The sequence below is a fragment of the Carcharhinus amblyrhynchos genome, chromosome 3 (genome assembly GCF_965287045.1).
Source record: "Carcharhinus amblyrhynchos chromosome 3, sCarAmb.v2.hapA, whole genome shotgun sequence".
Classification (NCBI taxonomy): Eukaryota; Metazoa; Chordata; class Chondrichthyes; order Carcharhiniformes; family Carcharhinidae; genus Carcharhinus; species Carcharhinus amblyrhynchos.
This window is the reverse complement of record NC_137326.1, coordinates 108,229,857-108,255,126: the sequence shown is the minus strand read 5'-3', so window position 1 is coordinate 108,255,126 and position 25,270 is coordinate 108,229,857. Positions and strand designations below refer to the sequence as shown.

General features: G+C 40.5%; 1 protein-coding gene across 6 annotated transcripts in view; it reads left to right on the top strand.

Annotated features, from left to right (window-relative positions):
- LOC145340999 (polyamine-transporting ATPase 13A3-like) overlaps positions 1 to 25,270 on the top strand; it is a 131,903-nt gene that overhangs the window by 29,223 nt on the left and 77,410 nt on the right. For 5 of the 6 annotated variants that reach the window (XM_080185663.1, XM_080185659.1, XM_080185660.1 and 2 more), the window contains exons 2-4: positions 9,877 to 9,962; positions 11,429 to 11,602; positions 22,887 to 23,069. In XM_080185663.1, coding sequence (XP_080041789.1) covers positions 9,912 to 9,962; positions 11,429 to 11,602; positions 22,887 to 23,069 — 408 coding nt within the window. In that variant the 5' untranslated portion in view covers positions 9,877 to 9,911. Of the gene's footprint in view, positions 1 to 9,876; positions 9,963 to 10,115; positions 10,143 to 11,428; positions 11,603 to 22,886; positions 23,070 to 25,270 lie in introns of all 6 variants that reach the window. The other variant, XM_080185664.1, reaches the window with a different exon arrangement.

Genomic DNA, 25,270 nt, shown 5'->3' with positions numbered 1-25,270 from the left:
CTCCCAACAGGAACTGTGCATTGTACCTCCCTTGATTGCATACTGCCACTCCTCACTGCACAGGTGCGCAGTGCCACAGGCCCACCACTGCACAGGTGCGCAGTGCCACAGGCCCCTCACTGCACAGGCGAGCAGCGCCACACAGTGTTGGATTTAGGCATAAGCTAAACAAGCTACAGCTTAGGGCTTCACAATCCGCAGAGGCCTCACAAAGTTTCAGAAGATTTACAATGAAGAAAATATTTAACAGCAGATACCAGAAAAGAAAAAGAAAGCACCAGCTTGAAGAGCAACTCAAAAAATTACCAAAAGTTGCCAGTTACTTTACTCCAGAAACAGATAAGGATCTACAAACTCAAGGTGATCAGCAAAATCCAAAACAACCACAGCCTAGTGCCTCTGCTACTGAGACAACAGAGTCTGGAATCTCAGCTGAGGAAAACACTGGAAGCAAATGTGAGCGTTGCAGAGCCGACATCTGCAGTTGAAACAACAAAATTCACGAAACTCAATGATGTAGGTCAATGGGGTGTCTTAACCGAGGATGAACTCTCATACTGGATCCTTAAGGGTCCTTCAGAATGTCAACACTGGAATGGTCTATTTGAAAACTCAAAGCGGTCATTCAGAAATTAAGGTAGATATTGCTCATAAGGTCTTTTTCAGTCCAGAAAAGTTAATGGTGAAATATATGATCAGGAAAGGCTAGTGTACGCTCCAACAACTGGCTGTGTTTACTGCTTTATCTGTAAGCTGTTTTCAACATCAACTGCAGCACTAGCTTCTGGTGGGTTTTCTGATTGGTGAAATAAGAACATAAGAACATAAGAAATAGGAGCAGGAGTAGGCCCTCTAGCCCTTTGAGCCTGCCCCGCCATTCAATAAGATCATGGCTGATCTGTCGTGGCTCAGTTCCACATTCCAGCCCTCTCCCCATAACCCTTAATCCCCTCTCTTATCAAAAACCCATCAACCCGCGTCTTAAAAATATTTAGCGAGGTAGCCTCCACCACTTCAACGGGTAGAGAATTCCAGAGATTCACCACCCTTTGAGTGAAGAAGTTCTTCCTCAACTCCGTTCTAAACCGCCCCCCCTTTATCTTGAGGCTGTGCCCCCTAGTCCTACTGTCCTTTCTGAGCGGGAAGAGTCTCTCCACCTCTATCCTATCCATCCCATTCATCATCTTATACGTCTCAATGAGATCTCCCCTCATTCTTCTAAACTCTAACGAGTACAAGCCTAGTTTATTCAGCCTCTCCTCATAGCTCAACCCCTTCAACTCCGGCATCAGCCTAGTAAACCTCCTCTGCACTCCCACCAAGGCCAAAATATCCTTGCGTAAGTACGGCGCCCAAAACTGCACACAGTACTCCAGCTGCGGCCTCACCAATGCCCTATACAGCTGCAGCAAGACCTCCCTACTTTTATATTCAATCCCCCTCGCTATGAAGGCCAGCATCCCATTCGCCTTCCCGACCACCTGCTGCACCTGCAGGCTGGGTTTTTGCGACTCATGCACAAGGACCCTGAGGTCCCTCTGCACAGTCGCCTGCTGCAGTTTTTCGCCACGTAAGTAATAATCCTTCCTACCATTATTCCTACCAAAGTGGACCACCTCGCACTTGCCAACATTAAATTCCATTTGCCAGTTCCTGGCCCATTCGCCCAGCCTATCTAGATCCTTCTGTAGACTCTCCACACCCTCCGCGCAATTTGCCGTTCCACCAATCTTGGTGTCATCAGCAAATTTCGACACCATACACTCGGTTCCCTCCTCCAGATCATCTATATAAATGGTAAATAACTGAGGCCCCAGCACCGACCCCTGGGGCACTCCACTAGTCACCAACCGCCAATCTGAATAGCACCCATTAACCCCCACTCTCTGCCTCCTATTTGACAACCAATCCTCTATCCACGCTAACACCCTACCCCCAACTCCATGTCCCCTGACCTTCTGCAATAACCTCTTGTGAGGTACCTTGTCAAACGCCTTCTGAAAATCAAGACAGACCACATCCACCGGCTCTCCTCTATCCACCGCCCTAGACACATCCTCATAGAACTCCAGTAAATTTGTCAGACACGACTTCCCATTAACGAAACCGTGCTGCGTCTGCTCTATCAAGCAATTCCCCTCAAGATGCCTTGCTATTTCCTCCTTGATGACGGATTCTAACATTTTACCTACAACAGACGTTAAACTAACCGGCCTATAATTCCCTGCCTTTTGCCATGAAATCCCATGAAAACTCTGATGAGCGTAGAACAGCTTTGTTGACATACCTGACAAGAAAGCGTGGTTCAACCTTAGACTTAAGACTAGCAGAACATTATTACTTATATTAATAAATGTGATTCTGATTACTTATTTTGTCAGCATTTTGTATATATATTAATGTATCTTAAAATTATTTTAAAATTTACATTTAAGTATTGTTTCCAGGGTATACTATATCATAATCTGAGAGAGATCAAGCCAGCCAAATGATAAATATGTAATCAATAAATGCATTCATTTGAAAATAATTTATATTTTTCACTTTAAATACATTGCTATTTCATATTAAAAGACATAATTACATTTTCAATTTTTTAGTGGTAACCCAAGGTCCTGTTTCGGTTTGCACCTTTGTGAGACCTTTTGGTGTAACATTTTAACAAGGGGCCTCCAAGCTTTATATAGCTTAGGGCCTCACCAAGTCTAAATCCGGCACTGGTGCCACAAGCTGCTCACTGCACAGACGCACAGTGCCCCAAGCTGCTCACTGCAAGGGTGCACGGTGCCCCAAGCTCCTCAGTGCAAGGGTGCACGGTGCCCCAAGCTCCTCACTGGATCAGCGCATAGCGCTGCAAGCCACATGAGTAATGCAGTTCTGACCGATTGTGTCAGGAAAGAACTGCGCCCTCTTTTGTGATTGGCTCTGTGGAGTGATTGGCATGTAAATTTAGGAAGGGATTTCAAAGTAGTTATGTCCCTAATTGGCTGTGAAGGACTCACTCATCACTTTGGGCCCCTTGTAATTTGCCTAGGCATGGTGTGTTTTATTGTAAATCAGCCCTTGATTCTGGATTTGGAGGGTGTTGAAGGAGCTTTGGAGTATGCTGCGGTGCATTTTTTGGGTGGTGCCCATTGTAGATTAGATAAGTGGAATTCTGATTGAACGGGCTGTGTTGTTTGAGCTTCCCGAATGTTCTTGGACATTCGGGTTAGTGGCAGTATTCCGTCACCTCTTGGCTTGTGCCTTATAGATGGTAGGCTTAGATGTTTCTTGACACAACATGAAGTGGATTGAATTGGCTTAACTGTTTGTGATGATGGGTATTTCAGCAGGAAACCACTAGTGAAGATGATTGCAAATATTCAGCCTTGTCTTTTGTAGTCATGTTCTGTGCTCTATCCTCATTGAGGAAAGGGATGTTTTGTGGAACCTTCTTTCTCATTAGTTGTTCAATAGTTCACCACTTTTGATCACTGGTTGTGGCAGGATTTCAGAGCTTTGATACGATCCTCTAATTGTGAGATTGCTTAGTTATATCTAAAACATGCTTTTTCTGTTGCTCAGCATGTATGTAGTCCTCTGTTGTAGCTTCAGCCGATTGGGACCTCATTTTTGAGTATGTCAGGTGCTGCTACTGGCATGCTGTCCTACTCACTGTATCGTACCAAGGTTGACCACCTGGTCTAATGGCAGCCAGAATTGTAGTGGAGTACAATGTTGCTGCTGGCCCACTGTTACATGAATACCCAGTTTTAAGCTGCTGGGTGTATTCTGTATCTATAATGTGGGAGAAAAATGGTAGGAAAAAAAGAAACATTTTTAAATGATGTAAAACTATTAACTGCTTGTTGTTCGGAGGGATTTGGGTGTCCTGTTAAATGAAACACAAATTATCTTACAGGTGAAACTTTTGATATAAATATTGGAGAAGGGTGCCTAATGCATTTAACAACAATTAAACTTACATTTATATAGTTTATTTTTAATGTAATAAAATGCCTGAAGGTGCTTCACAGAAGCAATTTGGTGACCAGGAACCAATGTTAGACAGTGAGCAGAGGAATGATTGGTAACAATCTTCATACCTCATGATGTTTGGATTTCTTCCTTGAGATTCCATGTATCTTTTAATTCTTTGAAAATGTAATTTCTTCATTTTTTTCTTTTGAAAATATACTTTAATCCTATCTGTTTCCTTTTATTGACTTGAATATAAGATAGATTTGATCTGTTGGCAAGAACAAAGTACTGCAGATACCAGAGATCTGAAATAAAGGCAAAAGTACTAGAAATAGTCAGTAGGTCTAGCAACATCTGTGGAAAGAGAAACAGAATTAACGTTTCAAGTCACTAACCTTCATCAGATCTATTGACTTTTCTCATAAAAGAAACACACAGATTTACAGAGTACAATGTGCCTGTGCCAACTGGGATTGACCTATCCAGTCTATTCTTACATTCCAACCCTTCATCCATAATCCTTAGTTTATGGCACCTCAATTACACACCAAGTGTTTTTTCAAATGTGCTGTGTTTCTGCCGCATCGCCCTTTCAGGCAATGAGTTCCAAACCTTTTTGCACTCTTGACTGAAAAGAGAAATTTACTCCTCAGCTCTGCCCTAATCCTCCTACTGTAAATCTGCGCCCTGGTTATTGATCTTCTTACTAACTGAAATGGGACCTTCCTATCCATTCCATCTAATTTCAATTTTATACACCTCAATCAAATTTACCTCTATCTCCTCTATTCCAGAAATAACTTCAGCCAATCCCGTCTTTCTTCATAGCTACAATTCTCTATTCCTGGCAGTAATTTCATAAATCTTATCTGTACCTTCTCTAATGTGATCACAACCTTCCTTCAATTTGGTGACCAGAACTGTACAGAGTGCCCTAGCTGTGATCTACCTAGTGTTTCATACAGTTCTAGCTTTACCTTCCCATTCTTATGCTCTTAGCCTCAACCAACAAATGAAAATATCACATATGTTTTCTTGGCTGCCATGTTCACCTATTCTACTACCTCTGGGGGTTTATGACATGCAATCTAAGACATTGCTGCGTTTCTCAGAATTCTACCATTTATTGTGCATTGACTTGTCTTGTTTGTGCTCCCCAAATGCATTATCTTGCACTTTTCCAGATTGAATTATGTTTGCCAATTTTAGCACACCAGTTTAACATACCTTCTTGCAGTGTGTAGCTTTCTTAATATCAACCACGTGACCAATTCTTCTATCATCTCCAAACTTCTCAATCCTGTCCACTACAAATTATCTCTAAATTATTGATGTATGCTGCAGGTGGCACCCTCTCCACCAATATTTGAGTGTATGGTTGATGGATTTATGTATAGGTACCCTTCAGATTTTTTTCATCAGCATGTGCGTCTAATTTAAAGGGACCGACTGGACCCTTAGAGGATGAGAGGGGGGACTTAGTGGTAGGGGATGGGGAAATGGCTGAGGTCTTGAATAACTTTTTTGTTTCAGTCTTCACGGAGGAGGACGTGAATAATTTGCCGGGTGTTAGCGATGGAAAGGTGGTAGGACTGGAGGGTCTCAATGACATTATTGTTACTAGAGAGGCGGTGCTCGACAGACTGGAGGGACTGATTGTGGACAAGTCCCCAGGACCGGATGGAATGCATCCGAGGGTTCTGAAAGAAATGGCGGAGGTGATGGTGGATGCCTTGGTCGTTATTTTACAAACGTCGCTGGATTCCGGGGAAGTGCCGGAAGATTGGAAAACGGCTAATGTTACGCTGTTGTTTAAGAAGGGTGGCAGGCAAAAGGCAGGGAATTATAGGCCGGTTAGTTTAACGTCTGTTGTAGGTAAAATGTTAGAATCTGTCATCAAGGAGGAAATAGCGAGGCATCTTGAGGGGAATTGCTTGATAGAGCAGACGCAGCACGGTTTCGTTAAGGGGAAGTCGTGTCTGACAAATTTATTGGAGTTCTGTGAGAATGTGTCTAGGGCGGTGGATGTGGTCTTTCTTGATTTTCAGAAGGCGTTTGACAAGGTACCTCACAAGAGGTTATTGCAGAAGGTAAGGGGGCATGGAGTTGGGGGTAGGGTGTTAGCGTGGATAGAGGATTGGTTGTCAAATAGGGGGCAGAGAGTGGGGGTTAATGGGTGCTATTCGGATTGGCGGTTGGTGACTAGTGGAGTGCCCCAGGGGTCGGTGCTGGGGCCTCAGTTATTTACCATTTATATAGATGATCTGGAGGAGGGAACCGAGTGTATGGTGTCGAAATTTGCTGATGACGCCAAGATTGGTGGAACGGCAAATTGCGCGGAGGGTGTGGAGAGTCTACAGAAGGATCTAGATAGGTTGGGCGAATGGGCCAGGAACTGGCAAATGGAATTTAATGTTGGCAAGTGCGAGGTGGTCCACTTTGGTAGGAATAATGGTAGGAAGGATTATTACTTCCGTGGAGAAAAACTGCAGCAGGTGACGGTGCAGAGGGACCTCGGGGTCCTTGTGCATGAGTCACAAAAACCCAGCCTGCAGGTGGTCAGGAAGGCGAATGGGATGCTGGCCTTCATAGCGAGGGGGATTGAATATAAAAGTAGGGAGGTCTTGCTGCAGCTGTATAGGGCATTGGTGAGGCCGCAGCTGGAGTACTGTGTGCAGTTTTGGGCGCCGTACTTACACAAGGATATTTTAGCCTTGGTGGGAGTGCAGAGGAGGTTTACTAGGCTGATGCCGGAGTTGAAGGGGTTGAGCTATGAGGAGAGGCTGAATAAACTAGGCTTGTACTCGTTAAGAGTTTAGAAGAATGAGGGGAGATCTCATTGAGACGTATAAGATGATGAATGGGATGGATAGGATAGAGGTGGAGAGACTCTTCCTGCTCAGAAAGGACAGTAGGACTAGGGGGCACAGCCTCAAGATAAAGTGGGGGCAGTTTAGAACGGAGTTGAGGAAGAACTTCTTCACTCAAAGGATGGTGAATCTCTGGAATTCTCTGCCCGTTGAAGTGGTGGAGGCTACCTCGCTAAATATTTTTAAGACGCGGGTTGATGTGTTTTTGATAAGAGAGGGGATTAAGGGTTATGGGGAGAGGGCTGGAATGTGGAACTGAGCCACGACAGATCAGCCATGATCTTATTGAATGGCGGGGCAGGCTCTAAGGGCCAGATGGCCTACTCCTGCTCCTATTTCTTATTTCTTATGTTCTTATGACTGAGGTGGGGGGGGGAAGTGTCGGGGGGTTTGGGGGAGGAAGAAGGTTGTTGGGGATAAGCAGGAATGTGAGGTGGAAGTTACAATCAGATCAGCCAAGATCTTATTGAATGACGGATGTAGTGGCCTACTGTATCTAATTCATATGTTTGTATGCATGGTTGTGTATTCCTTGCATGAGGACTTGCGGCCACAGATCTTACAGGAAAAATTGTCTAGCACTTAAGGCCCTATGGAACCCCACTGGAAATACCTCCCAGTCACAAAAAAAAACTGTCTACCATTAATCTTTGTTTCTTGCATCTGTGCCAATCTTGGGTACCACAGGCTTTTATTTTTCTGATCAATTTGCCATGTGGAACTTTGTCAACAGCCTTACTAAAATCCATGTAGATTACATCAAGCACTCTACCTCATTGATCCAAAATAATGAGATACTAGTCTGTTCTGCTGGATGGTAGGGTCGTCCTATGTTAAGTGAGAGCGGGTATTTTCAGTCAAATTTCTTGACAGGAGTGGGATAGCTGGACTCTAAAATGGCAAATATCCCATTGGTACAGTAAGGTGAAATATTTTGATATCGGGCAGTACTTGCATATTATCTGAGGCAGATCTTGATTCATGCTTACAATTGGGGAACGAAGCAGAAAAGGTCAAGAGCTTCAAATTTTTAGGTGTCCAGATGACCAACAACCTGCCCTGGTCCCCCCATGCCGACACTGTAGTTAAGAAAGCCCACCAACTCCTCTAAGGAAATTTGGCACGTCAGCTACAACTCTCATAACTTTTACAGATACACCATAGAAAGCATTCTTTCTGGATGTATCACAGCTGGTATGGCTCCTGCTCTGCCCAAGACTGCAAGGGACTAAAAAACGTTGTGAATGTAGCTCAAACCATCATGCAAATCAGCTTCCCATCCATTGACTCTGTTTACACTTCCCTCTCATAACTTTTACAGATACACCATAGAAAGCATTCTTTCTGGATGTATCACAGCTGGTATGGCTCCTGCTCTGCCCAAGACTGCAAGGAACTACAAAATGTTGTGAATGTAGCCCAAACCATCATGCAAATCAGCTTCCCATCCATTGACTCTGTTTACACTTCCCGCTGCCTTGGCAAAGCAGCCAGAATAATTAAGGATCCCTTGCACCCCGGACATTCTCTCTTCCACCTTTTTTCGGGAAAAAGATACAAAAGTCTGAGGTCACGTACCAACTGACTCAAGAACAGCTTCTTCCCTGCTGCCATCAGACTTTTGAATGGAGTTACTTTGCATTAAGTTGATCTTTCTCTACACCTAGCTACAACTGTAACACTACATTCTGCACTCTGTCATTTCCTTCTCTATGAACAGTATGTTTTGTTTTATATGGTGCGCAAGAAACAATACTTTTCACTATGTTAATGCATGTGACAATAATAAATCAAATCAAAAAATTGATGGAATGAATTCCCAACAATAAAATTGCCTGCAACCTAAAAACATAATTCATGTGTTAAAAATAGTGTGGCATAATGATTCTTGAAAATGTTATTGCATCATTTTCTGCTGGCAGCAATGATTTCTTTCATTTGAATCACTTCCCCTCTTACCTTTCTCCTGCAACAAATAAATTCCTTTTGTTTTGCAATAAAATGTGAAGCACTGTGCAAATGAGATTACTGAAAATTCTAGGAAGGGCTTGGTCAAAAAAATAACCTATAGGCCGTCAACTTGCAGATAAAATCAGGTTGACCTCATGCACACGGAACCTGTATCATTGAATTTGTGGAGTTACTTGCATCAAGGAATAATGAAGGCTCCATCGGAGTATAATAAGACTGGACTACATCCTTTGCACAGATGTAACTGTTGACTTTTATTGTTTGAATCTTTTAAACAAGTTTGCCAAAATGTAATGGTACTATTGTGTTTGTGATGAGTTAAAAAGCACTAAGAGCAATGCTTCAAAGCAGATACTTCATTAGTGCTGTGTAGTCTCGGATACCAAGTGCATTACGCACAATCTCAGACTGACAGTAACGAAACTGCTTGAGCAGCTGAAATATTTTTATATGTAGCTAAAATTATGTAAGTAATAATTAACCATCAATTATATTTTTGAAGTATGAGCAGTATGGGTTCAGTATTGCAAAGTTTGTTACAAAGATGAACTATTGGACTTTTTTTATTAGTGGATTTGGTAGCTGGAGCAGAAGGGTATACGTACTGCTGTAAGTGGTGTAACAAATCGGTTGCTGATCAAAATCTATAGTTTAGCCAACAATGTTTTTAAAGCTGAAATTGATTATAATGAACAATGAGATATTGCCGTGTATAAGTGATATTGTTACAACTTTTGACTGATGGAACAATAGCTATTTTGCTGTTACATGGCACGTGTAATTTGGTTAGATGCTGCCAGTACTGCAGAAACATTTTATTGAATTGTTTCTTACTAATTAACTAAAGGTTAGGACATGTTTGAATGAAACACTGATTTTTAATCTTCTAACAGAGTAAACATTGTTCTTAAACATGTACAGATTTATGGTAAGTGTATATATACATCAGTTCTACAATTTAGAACATGGATCAATTCACTTTCTGCAGTTATGATACTTCAGTTAACCAGTTATGTATTCTTGCATGCTAACCCTGCATTATTAATTTACCTGTATTTCTTTGTTTTAACAGTGATCAAACAGGAGAAATTGGATTTGTGAAACAAAATGGCTAAAGAAGAAACTAATTTTATCAACAAAGGGAACGAAGATGAAATGGTAAAAAAGAAGTGTTGTTCACTCATTTTTGAAATCCATGAAACAATGTATATGTTTTAGTTGATTTAATTATAAATCATCAATTTAAAGTTCACAGTTGTGCACTTTTAACCTGTAATTTCACTGACTTTTCTAACTTTTATCTTCTGAAAGCCTTCAATATAAACTTGTGATTTTGAGGTATGTGCATATATTACAAAAATGTTTGCTTAGTGAATAAATTAGGTTTGTCAGTCGGTTGTGAGGGCTAAAATCTTTATTTTAATTAAAATAAAATCAATCGTATTTCTCTAAGTTTCAGTATAATCTAATTACAATGTGGATAGTTCACAATTTAAAGAGTTAGACAAGGAGGAAGAGGTAGAGGAGATAATGGAAGGGGAGAGGTTGTAGCTGTTTATGTTGCATTGTTTGTATGTTATTTGGAGATGAAAAGACATTGTTTGAGTTCTTATTTATGAAACTTTAATCATACGCTTATAGTTCATCTTAGTGCTACAAAAAGGCAATTATTTGTGGTAGTACATATATAGTTAAGTTTTTTCTTAGACAGTTTATGTGGCTCTTTTCTAGCCAAATTGAGAGAAAGGGAGCACGACACCTGGCTCCAAAGGCAGCTCATCTCCCACTGAACTCCATTGATGTCCCAGGAAGGGGTTCAGCCTCTCCAAACTAAGGAAGAGGCTCAGGCTGCAAGTCTAGGTGCAGCTTTGGGATGGGAGTTGGCCAGAGGCTTGGGTTTTTGAGTGACTACTGTGTGCTTATTTGGTGGTGAGACAGAATGGGAAAGAAATGAAAGAAAGAAAAAGAATGTGAGAAAGGAGAGAAAGAAAGACAGAGAAAGAATGGGAAAAAGAAGATAGGTGCTCCTCTTTGAAATGCAAACTCAGCCATCACATTAAGTCAGTAAGTGAGCTGAACATTTCTGCATTCTTTTTTTAAAAAAAGTGTGTTTTTCTGTGTGTGTGGCCCACAGGAGTTGCCCTTCATAAGAAAAAGGTTCCTCATGACTTACAAACCAACCTCCTATATCTTGTACACTGGACATTGGCTCTTGGCTGCACATCTTTTTGGAAGCAAATTTCTGGGAAATCTTGATTCTTTAAGAGATAATTTTGTATTAATTTTGATTAATTTTACTCTTGAAATCATATTTTTAAAAAAGATTTATTTATCATTCAAATCAATCAAGCAACTGCCATTTTAATCGTTTTTAGCTATCATGCTAAATCAATTATAGCTCAAAGTTTTACTGCAAACATGCAATGCATATGAATTGTGAATTTAATCTCTTGCCATTAAGCTGTTTGCACTTTTTATATATATCATTGCACCGTGTTTGATCAGACATGTTCTCAAGCAGTAATATGCAGCACGTACAAACAATGTTAATGTTTAAAATAGAACAATGTACTTTATTAGCAAAGGAAAGTCTTGTTACCGAACACTGATGTTTTTTGTTGCAGGAGATTTATGGTTATAAACAATGTGTATGGAAGCTGGTTCTAGTTGCAATTGGTGTTATCTGCACTGGTGGTTTCCTTCTCCTGCTGCTTTACTGGATGCCTGAATGGAGCGTGAAGGCAACATGCACCCAAACATGTCTTAAAGAGGCTGAAATTGTGCTTTTGAGGACCACAGTAAGTCTGCAGCTAGTAAAAATGTATTGCCATCTTTGTATTTGTATTTTGTATTTTAGATAATAGATTGCCAATGCAGAATCTTTTTCAAAGATAAAAATCACCACAACTAAAGTTTAATTGTCATTAGAGCATTTTCCATCAAATAAGTGACAATCATTATTAATGCCACATTTAGCTTATACTGATTATAATTATTTTTGCAGCAGTACAAATAGTGAGACTGGTGTTTCATTGCCTCCATGCATCTCTGTTGAGTTATTAGAAGGCCATCGATACGCACATTCAGATATTTGCACAAAATGTGATTTTTGGATCTAGCTTGCTCGCAGTTTTGCTTGTGAATTTAAAAGCAAAACAGCACTTCCTTCAGTAGAAAGTATGCAGTTGACAGTTATCAAAAGGAAAACTTAGACGGAGATTGGGTTATAAAATGTACAGGAGCCATTACTGGTTTGTGAAGTCAGTCCTCAAAATGATACAGGTTGACATCAAGGTTTTGATACAAGGCAGAGAAGCCATGTCCTAACCTAGTTTTGTCTAAATAAATTCTGATCTTTCGATTGGCTGAGTCTGAAGGAAAATTTCAGTTTGGAAGTCTTGCTTTTGTACTATGAGATTCAGTCTAAGAGGACAATGAATACAGCCCTCCGTGGAAAGCTAGGGATGTTGATAGAGTTAAAAGATCTTGGGAAGCACCAGTGCAAACAACCTCAAAGAAATATGCCTTGTTTGTACCTCAACTTTCTATTCCCTGAATGTCTTCTATTGCTCCATTACTCTTTACCCTGCAATTTACATAGTCTATCTCTTTTGGATCCATTCATAAATTGCTGTATTCAACTGTTTCCCAGTTGAGCATTTTATCATTGCTATTTTCTGGCCCCTTCCCACAAATTGAATTGTGTTAAGGTCACTGTTAACTGAATAAGAAGTTCTCAACCTTAAATCAACCAGTCCTAGGGGTCTGCCCAAAAATAATCAGAGCACTTGCAGAATGTGGGCTTTAATCTATCTGCCTGCACCTCTTTTTATGCTGAATTTCTAAGCCAGTCTTGACTATATTAACCATTTGATTCGACCAGTGACCAGTACAAGTACAGGAAAGCTCACAGTTGTAACATGTCACTACATCTCTCACCTGAACCTTGACCCGGTGCCCATTTCCCTCACCCTGAGCTTCAGCTTCATGTCCAGCACCCGTACCAAGCTTCACATTAAGTAAGAAAGCATGTATGTTTATTGTATAATTAATTTTTATATTCAAAAATATGTGTTGCAGGGGATCGGTAGAATTTTCTGTATCAGAGCATTTGGAATGTACCAAAAGGGTACAGCAGTTGAGAAATCTCTAAGTTAGATGTTCTCCTACTATAACACATCCCACTTACCCTACTTAATTTCTCAGAACAAGATTCAGTATTGCCTCCTTCCTTGGAGGACTAGATAGGAAAAATTCTCTACTGCATATGTTAGAAATTCCACACCTTCCTTACCTTAATACTTTTCCCAGAATATATTAGGTAATTCAGATCTTCTAATATTATTAGGTGCCTTTGAAATTTACTTATCCATCTTCTTCTGACTGGAGCTTTATGCAAAATGGCAGCATCTGCTGCCAGTGCTGTGCATGTGCAGTTCTACTGTCCCTCTGCCATGTGTATTTTAGCATAGTTCTGGATTTGAGTTAAAAAAAAGGATCAAGTGACACACTGTACAGAAACTAATGGAAATTTTCCCCAATTTAACTTCATCACAGGTTAAACTTGGAGGGGGCTGGTAGCGGGTGTAGGGTGGAGAGGTCTTGGTTTGCTTAAAGCTGTAGCATTGATACATTTAGATGTTTAATTCACAAACATTCTCTACAGGTTGTTTATGATTATTTAACTCATCACTTTGCATTTATGCATTTTGCAATATAGGATATTAATGTTTGTGTTGTTTCTCCTTTTCAAATTTAAGTTAATTGTGAATCAAGTTTGTCGCAATTGTTCAATACTAAATATATTATAGCGAACCATCTTGTTTGTCTGGAACATATTGTAACATAATTATATCCTCTGTGTAATTAGGCCATTCCAACTGAGCAGAGTGCTGTCTATGCAGATCATTGTGCATGTGCAGATGGCCATTTTGCATTGGCAAGAGCCACAGTAATTTAAAAAACTTGCAGCAATGTAACAGCTTCCCCTCTGTTTCTTAACTCAGGCCAAATAGTTTCAGTCCTGGAACTTCAACTTCATGCTTAAAAAATATTTATAGGATCGAGAGAAACCAAAGTATACTTCATGCTTAAACAATATTGACATTGCCATACCCTCTCCTCTTGTTTTATATCATGTCTGAATGTTGAGAAACTATTCCTGGCCATATATGAACTATAATCCCATGTGGCAAGTTGTGCCTTCAGCTAATTAACCTTATTAGTTGCACTAAAGATATTGATGCACATATCAATTAGTTTCTTGCATATTTTGGGATTTTTCTAATTTTACTATTGTAAATGTCTCTCTGTCCTTTGATCTCCTTGCCACCCCATATTGCAATTTTCTGATTCCCCTCCCCGCCAAATAAACTTACGCTCTTCCAGGCAGTGCTAGTTAACATATCAATGTATTAATGTGTCAATGTGAACATTGATTTCAGTTCTGTTTAGGAACAACCTGTTCATCTTGTACATGTGCCCCTTCCAACGGTACATTTATCCGCCTGCATTGTCTTCTTGTTTCTATACACCTTAGTCTGTGGCACTGAGTAGCTGTGAGGTTACTAAATCTTTGCGATCCATTTTTTATTGATCCTTTTTGAAATCTTTTCTCTAGCTCCTGAAACTCCATGAAGGATATCCATGCTTTTTCTTCTATAGCCTGTAGTCTTGATTTGTGGTAGATTAATTTAAAAAGTTTGTCACTTCTTTCATAAGAGTTCGCAAATTGTGGTCAGTAGCAAGGAGAGGACGCTAGTTGCTGGCATCAAAGATTTAGTGGGCTCCAGAATGTTGATTTCCCTTATTCCAATGTGATTTATGCCAGCTGCCAGCAATTTATGATCAGCAATGTAGAATGATCAGTCAATCCAATTGAAGAATTCCCATAGCTAGCAAACAGGAAGTAAAGAACAAAGATTATACTTCACTTTCAATCATCGTACAGAAAGCAAAAGAAGAATTCAGACATACACACTGGGTTAAGGTAGGCAAAATATGATCAGTCTTTAAAAAAACAACATCCACTTTTTAAATATTTATCTGAGGAAATAACACACCACATTTGTAAAATTTTATTTTCAGAGTAAGAGGTTGTTCAATAATTCCCACTCAATATGCTGTGAAAAATTCAGTTGCATCTCATTCAACAAGACATGCATTTTCAATGATTTATACACCAAAAATAGCACTCAAAAAGTTCCAAGTTCATATCAACTCATTGATTCTGTACTGTAAAAATTGCAACAACTCATCCTGTGGAGCAGTAGGCATAAAATGTTTCTCTATAATATAATATTCCTTCACTCCTACTTACCTTCACAAATGTATGCAGATTTTAAGAAGAATACAGGTTACAAAATATATCTTATGCTATAATATTTTCAATAAATACAGTTTCTGTAAACCAACAGGCTCACTAGTCAGACGCACCTCACTCTGGAACCAAGTTACAGATGCTATCTTATTAAATTTCTGTGGATTCCTTCTCAAATTCCCACAGATGATTATGCAAACTCCATTCTCAAAAACTCACCTTAGAACCTTGTTCCAAACAATGCTTTCTCTTAGCTGTTTTCGGCAAGGATCCACATCCAGGATTTCCAACCCTCCTTTCAATATGTCTGTGTCTTGAATTGCCATGTGATTTAAGCTTTTACATGTTCTCTCAGGTACCCAGCCATCAATAGAACACTATTGTTTCACATGCTGTAATAAGGTCATCAATCTTTGGGTTGCTTCTGATATTTGGCTACTCTTAAGCCAATTTTACGAGATCTGCACTTTTCATCTCTCTCTTTAACATCAAAGAACAGTAGTTTATTCATATTCCAATTCCCTTTTATTCATTTGATATCAGTCTTCCTGGAATGCCTCTTGTTCTCCTCTGGTTTCGAGAACTGTGCTTTAGTTTCTGGGACTTGTTTTCTTCCCCATTGCTCCATTTTATTGCTTCTGTGAGAGCTGATGTGGAGATGCTGGCGTTGGACTGGGGTAAACACAGTAAGAAGCCTCACAACACCAGGTTAAAGTCCAACAGGTTTATTTGGTAGCAAAAGCCACTAGCTTTCGGAGCGCTGCCCCTTCGTCAGGTAAGTAGAAGTTCTGTTCACAAACGGCATATAAAGACACAAATTCAATTTACAAAATAATGGTTGGAATGCAAGTCTTTACAGGTAATCAAGTCTCAAAGGTACAGACAATGTGAGTGGAGAGAGCATTAAGCACAGGTTAAAGAGATTGTATTGTCTCCAGACAGGACAGTTGGTGAGATTTTGCAAGCCCAGGCAAGTTGTGGGGGTTACAGATAGTGTGACATGAACCCAAGATCCCGATTGAGGCCGTCCTTGAGTGTGGAACTTGGCTATCAGTCTCTGCTCAGCGACTCTGCATTGTCATATGTTCAATGAACATTGCTTGACAATCACCAGGCAAGAGTGTTCTCTTCCTGTTGGAGAACACTTCAGCGGTCGCAGGCATTCAGCCTCTGATCTTCGGGTAAGTGTTCCCCAAGCTGGCCTTCATGGTACACAACAACGCAGAGTCACTAAGCAGAGACTGATAGCCAAGGTCCGCACACATGGGGACGCCCTCGACCAGGATCTTGGATTCATGTCACACTATCTGTAACCCCCACGACTTGCCTATGCTTGCAAAATCTCTCTAACTGTCCTGTCTGGAGACAATACACATCTGTTTAACCTGTGCTTAATGCTGTCTCCACACACATTGTCTGTACCTTTAAGACTTGATTAGCTGTAAAGACTCGCATTCCAACCATTATCTTGTAAATTGAATTTATGTCTTTTTATGCCCTGTTTGTGAACAAAACTCCCACTTACCTGACAAAGGGGCAGTGCTGCGAAAGCTAGTGGCTTTTGCTACCAAATAAACTTGTTGGACTTTAACCTGGTGTTGTGAGACTTCTTTCTGTGAGAGCTGCCATTTCTCTCTCTACCTAGCTCCAATTGCCTTGGATCCAGTTAAAATTAAACGCAAAAGTCCTTCCTAACCTAAAGATGGTCCCTAGTTGTTAATCAACAGCTCCATCCTTGTTTACATTTGTTTGCTTTCTGCGTCATAAACTATTTTAGCACAATGCAAGCAAGCACAGTCTGAAATTAAACTAAAGCCCCCATACATGCAAGCACTTTTGTTTTACATGAATTTAATTCGAATTTTCACCCTTACACAGAAAGATTAAATTAACCTCACTTAAATCTATAATATCCAACAATACAAGCATAGACTACATAAAACTGCCCATGCTTTCTGACAATACGCCCATGCAGAATTGAGCATACGTGGCAAATGATGAACAGAAATGGGTCCTTTGCAAAAAGAATGAAGTTTCAAGCTAAAAGTTGCAACATTTGCAAAATATTTGTTAAATAACTATGCTGCAGCAAGGGAATTTAGTGTTAGTGAAAAACTGGTGCACAAATTGAAAAAGGAGGGATCTGTCCTAAAGAAGATGCCCAAGAATAAATGCACCATGAGAATAGCAATCAGCTACTGGTCTGATCTTGAGAAGCATATATCAGAATGTTAATGGTGTCACCATATATGTGCACTCAAGAGGAACAAACCAAAGCCTGAGTCTAGTAAAGATTAAAGAGCACCAGCTAGTTGTAGCCACTTTATGGAATGAAAGTGTCTAGTGTTTTGGTGGAAGATCATGATATCTAAAATTGCTAGTTTCCTACAATTCTTCATCAGATAGTGGCACAAACATGAGCACCCATTATGCCACATCGGCATCATGGAAGAAACAACCATTCATTTCAATATGCCCAGCAGTGGAAAGACTTGAAAACAATTCTAATGAAAACCACAGGAAGATGAGATTCACGGTGATTCTAGTCTTCATGCCCAGGAAAACAAAATTAAAGCCTACAGTAATTTTAAATGTAAAACCATGCCAAAAATCAAGTTCCTAGCAGGAGTTTTTGTGCATGTTCACGACAGAGGTTTGTTGGATGAGAGTAGAATGAAATTGTATATTGCTAACATGTAGAATACGTGTCCTTGTGGCTTTTCCACAGAATGCAGCTTCTCAACGTGGGGCATCAAATCCCATATAATCAAAGACCTCAAGATGCGACTGTGAAAAAATAATACCCAAATTTCAGTTTTACCTGGTGGGTCTTAAATCTGTAATTCAACATTTAGATTCAAGGATCATGTTCATATTGAATGGAATGGGTGGATGGCTGATAGAGATAAAAAACTTCACATAGAGTGAAAATACATATCCTGCGCCACTTGCTGTTTTGTTGTCAAATTGTGGGATGCTTTAAAGTGCAAATTGTTATTGGACTGTTCAAAAAACAATGGCGGGGGAGGGGAGTGGGGTGATGTAAGCACGAAGTGGCTGCATTTTTGCAGTCTCTGGCGCCACTCATCTTTTCGGGTTTTTTTAATCCTGATGCACAATCCATAATTATTTGATCCTGATGTGTATAACCTGTGCTATGTTCCTGGAAGATCCTGGCTAAATTTTGGCATTGGGGAGTTGAGTTAAATCGAGAAAATCCTTGTTTGATTGAAGCAGTCAGTTACGGCTGGGGTGGGGTCCACTTCATTGTGGGAGTTTTGCTGATGAGCAGGCCTATACTTTGGTAGTGCTGTAAGCATCGAGATGAAGGCTGTCATTGGAGTGAAGTTGTGGATGATGGTCATGGCTTATTGGCACAGATTATTGGTATTCACGTTGATGAACCGTGAGAAATCTTAAAGAAACTGGATGAAGTGGAGAAGAGAATCCTGCAAGTTGAGAGGTCAGTTTCCTCAGTTGGGGCTCAGCTTCATCCTTGGAAATCCTGCTGTATGGTATGTCGAACATCTAGGTTGATTTAGGGAAATAGGGCCAGAGAAGAAATATCCATGCGCCAGGTCTCCCAATGAGAGCTGTGGTTGAATTACCAACCAAATTTGAGAACTGGCTGCCATGCTTTCACAATTTTGTTTTGAAATGTTTCAAGTTTGAAGGCGCACATTGTATCTGGTCTTGGAGACCTGGGGTTGTTTGAAGACTCCGATCACTGGCCTTGTGTTCATTGAGGATGTCTAGAGGCATTGGATGCAATGGGTCTTTGCCACCCGCCAGAGCCTAGGTTTCTCTGTACCAGGGCTTGGGGCAGCGACATGGTAGAGGTACAAAGGCTTTGGTGAAATTCCGCCCCCCAATCTCATGCTCCCTTGCCCCCAGCTGTGATTGGAGGAGTAGGTACATGCAGAATCTCCATTTGAATCTACCTGTTTGACTGGCATTATGAAAACTGGCTCCAGGGGGCTGCATAGAGAGACTTCATTGCAAATTATACAAGTTGGATCTTTTATAATCCATCGACATTCCAACCATGAACAGGTTGCAAAATGTTTTTATTTGTAATTCCACCTTCATGTGGTCAGCAAGTCTAACAGTCATTTTATTTAAGTTTATATTTTGTTTATTAGTGTCATAAGCAGACTTGCATTAACACTGCAATGAAGTTACTGTGAAAATCCCCTAATTACCACACTCCAGCATCTGTTCAGGTGCTCTGAGGGAGAATTTAGCATGGCTAATGCACCTAATCAACATGTCTTTCGGACACTTCAATGGAAGCTCCTCCAAGGGCATTTACAATTTAATGCCATTCTAGAGGTTTGCTCAGATGTGTCTATCCTTGTCTGTATAGAAACAACAAAGTCACCTATTCCTCTGGAGTTCACTTTTTTTGAAGTAAATTGTCCATATTCTATGTTCCTTTAAATAGTAAAAATGTCTATTGTTCCCATACATTCACAGGTAAGTGACTCAAGCATGACAGGACACATGCAGATTAAGTTTAATGCAGAGAAGTTATTCAGAGTCCACAGGATTATTGGGTCTAATTCTGGAACCAAACTTTAGGAAGGATGTGAATATATTAAGAAAGAGTGCAGAAAATATTAATGAGAATGGTTCTGTGATAAGAGATCTCAGTTAAGTGGATATATCAGTGAAACTGGGCCTGTTCTTAGGAAAAAGAAGGTTGAGAGGGGCTTTGGAGGTGTTCAAAATCATGAGGCATAGAATCCTACAGTGCCGGAGGGGGCTATTTGGTCCATTGAGTCTGTACCAATCAAAATCTGACCCAGGCCCTATCTCCATAACTCCATGCATTTACCCTAGCTAGTCCCCCTGACACTAGGGGGTAATTTAGCATGGCCATTCCACCTAACCCGCATACCTTTGGACTGTGGGAGGAAACCAGAGCACCCAGAGAAACCAATACAGAGACTGGGAGAATGTGCAAACTCAACACAGGCAGTGACCCAAGCTGAGAATTGAACCTGAGTCTCTGGCGCTGAGAGGCAGAAGTGTTAACCACTGTGTCACCATGCTGTCAATGTGGACAGAGTGATAGAAAGAAGCTATCGCTTTTGGCGGAAGGGTTGAGAACTAGAGGGTGCAAATTTAAGGTGATTGACAAAAGAACTAGAGGCAACTTTAAAATAAACATTTTCTAGCAGCAAGTAGTTTGGATCTGGGGTGTGTTGGCTGAGTGTTGTGGAGGCAGATTTAATGGTGGCTTCAAAAAAGAAATTGGATAATTATCTACACAGAAGAAAATTGCAGGGCTATGAAAAAATGTAGGGGAATAGGACTAACTGAGTTGCTCCTACAGAGAATCAGCACGACAGGATGGATCAAATGGTGATCTCCTGTGCCATAACCATCCTATGTCATGGACAGAATTGCTTGTTAAAAATTAAACACAGTTGAGAATTTTTAATGTTTTAGTGTATTATATACACTAAAGTAAAGTAAAAATTAGGTTAATCTAGATGGCTCATTTTCTTGATTGATGGGACTTTATTGCCAAATATTGCTAAACTTCGTGATACTGTGTTTTTAAAATGAGCGGAATATAACATTCTGTTGGATCCTTCCTTGGAAAAAGAGTGAACATTACCTCATGAAGTTTTGGAACTTGTAACTTGAAGTACACAGTGAAGTAAATGGGAAACACGTGGTTAGCACTGCAGACTTACATCGCCAGGGACCTGGGTTCAATTCCGGCCTCGGATGACTGTCTGTGTGTAGTTTGCAAGTTCTCCCCGTGCCTGGGGCTTCTTGTTGAATGGCGGGGAAGGCTCAAAGGGCTAGATGGCCTACTCCTGCTCCTATTTCTTATTTCTTATGTCTGAGCATGTTTCCTCCAGGTGCTCCGGTTTCCTCCCACCGTCCAAAAATATACAGGTTTGGTGAATTAGTCATGTTAAATTGCACCTTAGTGTCCCAAGATGTGTAGGTTAGAGATACTAGTGGGGTGGATAAGTGGGTTTACAGAGACAGGCTGTGGGTGGGATGCTGTGTTGGAGAGTTGGTGCAGACTCAATGAGCTGAATGGCCTCCTTCAACACTGTAGATATTCTGTGATTTCATTGATTTATCCCAACTAGTTTATGAGTTTGTCCCGAGACGAAATGTAAAATGTGTACACACCTATCTCTGCCTTAAAAAACTTACATGTAGGCATCCTTGATTATGCTATTTAACTTTGTGTTTTTGTCACATTTTATTTTAAAATTATATTCATATTTATAATTGATTTCATCAGTATAAAACTATCATGCTGCATGTTGGCTGCTTGGTGGATTCCAGTCCAATCTGTAAAATGTCTCTGAAAAATCTGAGAGCCACTTTTTTCTTTGGTCAAAATGCTTCCATTAGGGAATATAGTTGATGCAGGCTTACACAGGAAATTTCCATTACAAATGGAACTTACTAAGGGAATAATGTGCACCAATTTGAGCTTTTTAGTTTAAATAGGAACGTAATATGTGGAAATAGGAACTGAATTGCATCCATGCATCCTAATTCAATTATTTGTCTGAGCTAGCATGAAGTGCACACTTAATCTTAACTTGCTATATATGCTCCAGAGGAGATTGACTATCATCTTGTTGAAAACCTTCTGTTGCAGTTCCCTGTTTTCAAACTTTATTTTCTGATGCTATGTCTTTGGTGACGTTTTTACATTAGCTTTTCCTATTACACATTCCATTCAATTGTAAATTGACACTTATTTTCATTATGCAATTATGGTTTGGGACCACAAGGTGGCTCTGTGCACCAAATTACATCAATTCCCTAGCTCTGCTGCCACCTTGATTAAGTTTTACAGGTAAAGAGCAACTTCAACATTATACTATCTTCCAAAATTACTGTTTGAAAGCTTCTAATTATTAGAAATAAAATAAATGTTTTTTTTAAACACTGCTAAATAACACCCTGCCACAGCTGATTATCTTCATTACTAAAGGTAATGTTAGTCTGTTTGTAAACAAATCATCTCAAAAATTCATGGATGAATTTCAAATAAACTTGGTACACAAATGGGTATGCCCCAAGAAAGAAATTACTAGTTTTTTGGCAAAGGTGTGGATTCTGAATTTCTTATAAGGGTTTATTAATTTTGGGAGCTAGAAATAACTGACTTTTGTTTAGAGTAGTGTTCTTTTTTAAATGATTGTCTTAAAATGTTATGGATTGTCTCAACTGTTGTGGTGGAACTGCCACAACTGTTAGAACCAAAAGTAAGGTTTTCAAAGCAGGTTGTTGGATGCGGATTGACATGAAACCTCTTCAGTAAGATGGAAACTCTTAATGAAAAGATTTATTTTTTCATCAATAAGGCATGTAAAAACATGGTAGAAGTATATGCTGTACTGAGTGTCATCTTCATTTGGTCTTTGATTTCATAATGATGGCCAGCAGCTTTTGTCACCTTTCCTAGCATTATGACCACTCATCATTCTCCATTTCTTTCCCGTCTGTTCTCTGCTCTTCACTGATTTTTGATGTTGATGTCCATCTGCCTCAATCTTGAGGCCAATGGGAAGAGGTCAGGGACCAGGGAAGCCCTGCAGCTCTCCCCATTCAGGCCTTGGGAAGGTGGGGGGTGAGTGGTATTGATAGTGGTGTGCAATGTTTAGGTGCAGTTACTTTATCAGTAAAATTTGGTCTAAAATGGGCATGTAATTTAATGTGTGTCAAAGCTTCAGTTTTTAGGTCAGAGCTTTTGAAAACTATCTTCTTTGTTTCAGGATGAATTTAAAACATGGTTTCGGGCAAAGGTTTACAAATTACTTTCTCCTGGGACAGATCCAGTGGAGAATTTGGAACCCCGGCTTGTGGGAAATGGAAATGGAAACCTTGCAGCTGGACATTCTGTCGATCGCAGCAAAGCACTTCTTCTAGGAAAGATACTAGAGACCGAAGCAGGGCTGGTAAGAAGTTGTAGAATTATTTATATTGTAGCATAGATGTCAATTGTGTCCAGACAACTTGTGTTAATTTTTGAATTAATGTTATCCACTGTAATCAAATTTCCTTGCCCTATTTATCTTTGTGTATTCCTTTTCAGTACTTATTGTTGCCTCTGCTTGATAGTCACTAAAGCATTCTATGTTTCAAAAATCCCCTGGAAAAGTTCCACTATCTACATTCTTTATCCTTCTAGTAAGAATCATCTTATTGCTGCTTCTTAAACCAGTTGGAACAATGTTTTAGTTTTCTCTATGAATTGTTGAAACTTCTATTATGTGTCTTGTGAGAAGTCTTAGTTCAGAGCTTTAACCTCTTATTCTGATATGCCTTGAGTCGATTTTCATTGCAACCACAAGATCATAGGATGGCTCCACTATCCCACCTAAAATTGAGTGCATATAACGATGGAATACTCCCTACAGTGGCTAAGCTAGTAGCTCAAAGAAATGCAATATTGTTTCCTGAACTCTTATGTATAAGGGTTCAGAAAGCAATATTGCCCATGTGTATAAAATCCCAAATTTCAATTGTCTTTTTACACCCTTTTAAAAAAATTTTATTCATATGTCACCATTCATTTAAATACTATTAGTGGGGAAGGAACTGAATTCTCCAGGCCCACTAGCATCTCCCATCCCGTTTGAATGTTTCACTCTAGCGGGGATTACTATAGCTCCCCACTTTCAGGGAACTAGTGGGATGACCCTGCTGGAGTGAAGGGGGGGGTAATTGGTGGGGGTTGGTTTCCTTTGGGCATGGGCACCTGTGCTTTCTGGCACTGCCCAAAGGGCAAAGTGCCAATGCCCAGTGGCACCTTGGTACTGTCCACCAGGCATGGGGCAGTGCCAAGGTAAAAGGGCCTTGGGGATGGGGCCTAGGGGCAATCAGTGGGGATGGGAGAATCCTGTTGCCGCTCTGCATTGGGACCTGGTCGGGAGGTCAGCAGTCAGGGTTGGCTGGGGGAGGGGGGGTGAACTGGAAATTAGGGTGGGCCAGAGGCAGGCTCAGAGCTGTCCTGTGATTGGATGGAGGGGCTGTGATCAGGCTGTGGGGTGGGGGGATTTGGGGGAGCAGCATTGCGGGGATCACTGGCCAGCAAACGAGAGACTGACAATTTGGGGCCACTGAGCATGTGCAGAGGCCTGTTTGTTTCCGCCTTCTATGCAGGAATAGGCCCTGCCCCTGAAGTCTAATGATATTCACGCTGATGGCCAGTGCATTGCACAGAGTGTAGGAGATTCCCCTCTGGATTTCCACTGAAAAATCCAGCGTGAATTGCTTCAGTTTTCCCACAAATGCAACATTTAGAATTTTTTGGGAGAATTGCCCTCTTATCACCATTCACACAGGCAGGATTTTCTCATTCCACTACAATGAATGGCGATTTGGCTGGCCACCAAGTTGTCCGACCTCACTGCAGCAGGGGCATGGCATGAATGTGGACAAGATTACGCCCACCGTTTGTGCTTCCTTTCTGTGTTCCTGGCCACCAAATATATTACCTCTACTTTGCTTTTTTATTTCAGTTTCTCTCCGATCTCCCGTCATACCCTCTCTGAACACATCGTGTTGCTGAGACTGGCTTATTGTTTTCTAGACCCTATTCCTACCAAACTCCTGATCATCTAACTTCCTCTCTTGCTGTTAGCTGGTATAATTACTGGCTCATTTTCCTTCAAATTTGCTGTCAATGTCTCTTTCCTTACAAAAAAAAAACCCTTGACCAATATTCTGTGCAGTAACCTGAAAGTCCCAGGTCAACTGTGAACTGTGCACAAGTTGACTATTTTTAGTTACTGCACATGCACAGAAAATAAATGAAAGTGAATGCATGCCTAAAACAAATTACCCACATGTCCCCGAAAAAAGACTGATCAATTGTTTCCCTTACATCCTCTCAAACTACTGCCTCTTTCTCAACCTTCCTTTCTTCCCCACGCCTCCTTGTACATGTTTCACTTCCCATCTTTCCCGAACCATAATGTTGGAATCCCTCCAATGAGGTTTCCACTTCTTTCATAGTACTGAAATGGCTTTTTACCAGAGTCACAAATGACATCCTAATTGATGTGAAGAAAATAAGCTATCCCTCCTACTCTTCGTCAACTTGTAGTTCCCCTCAACTATGTAGTTTTTGACAAGTTTGATCAGGAAATTCTGC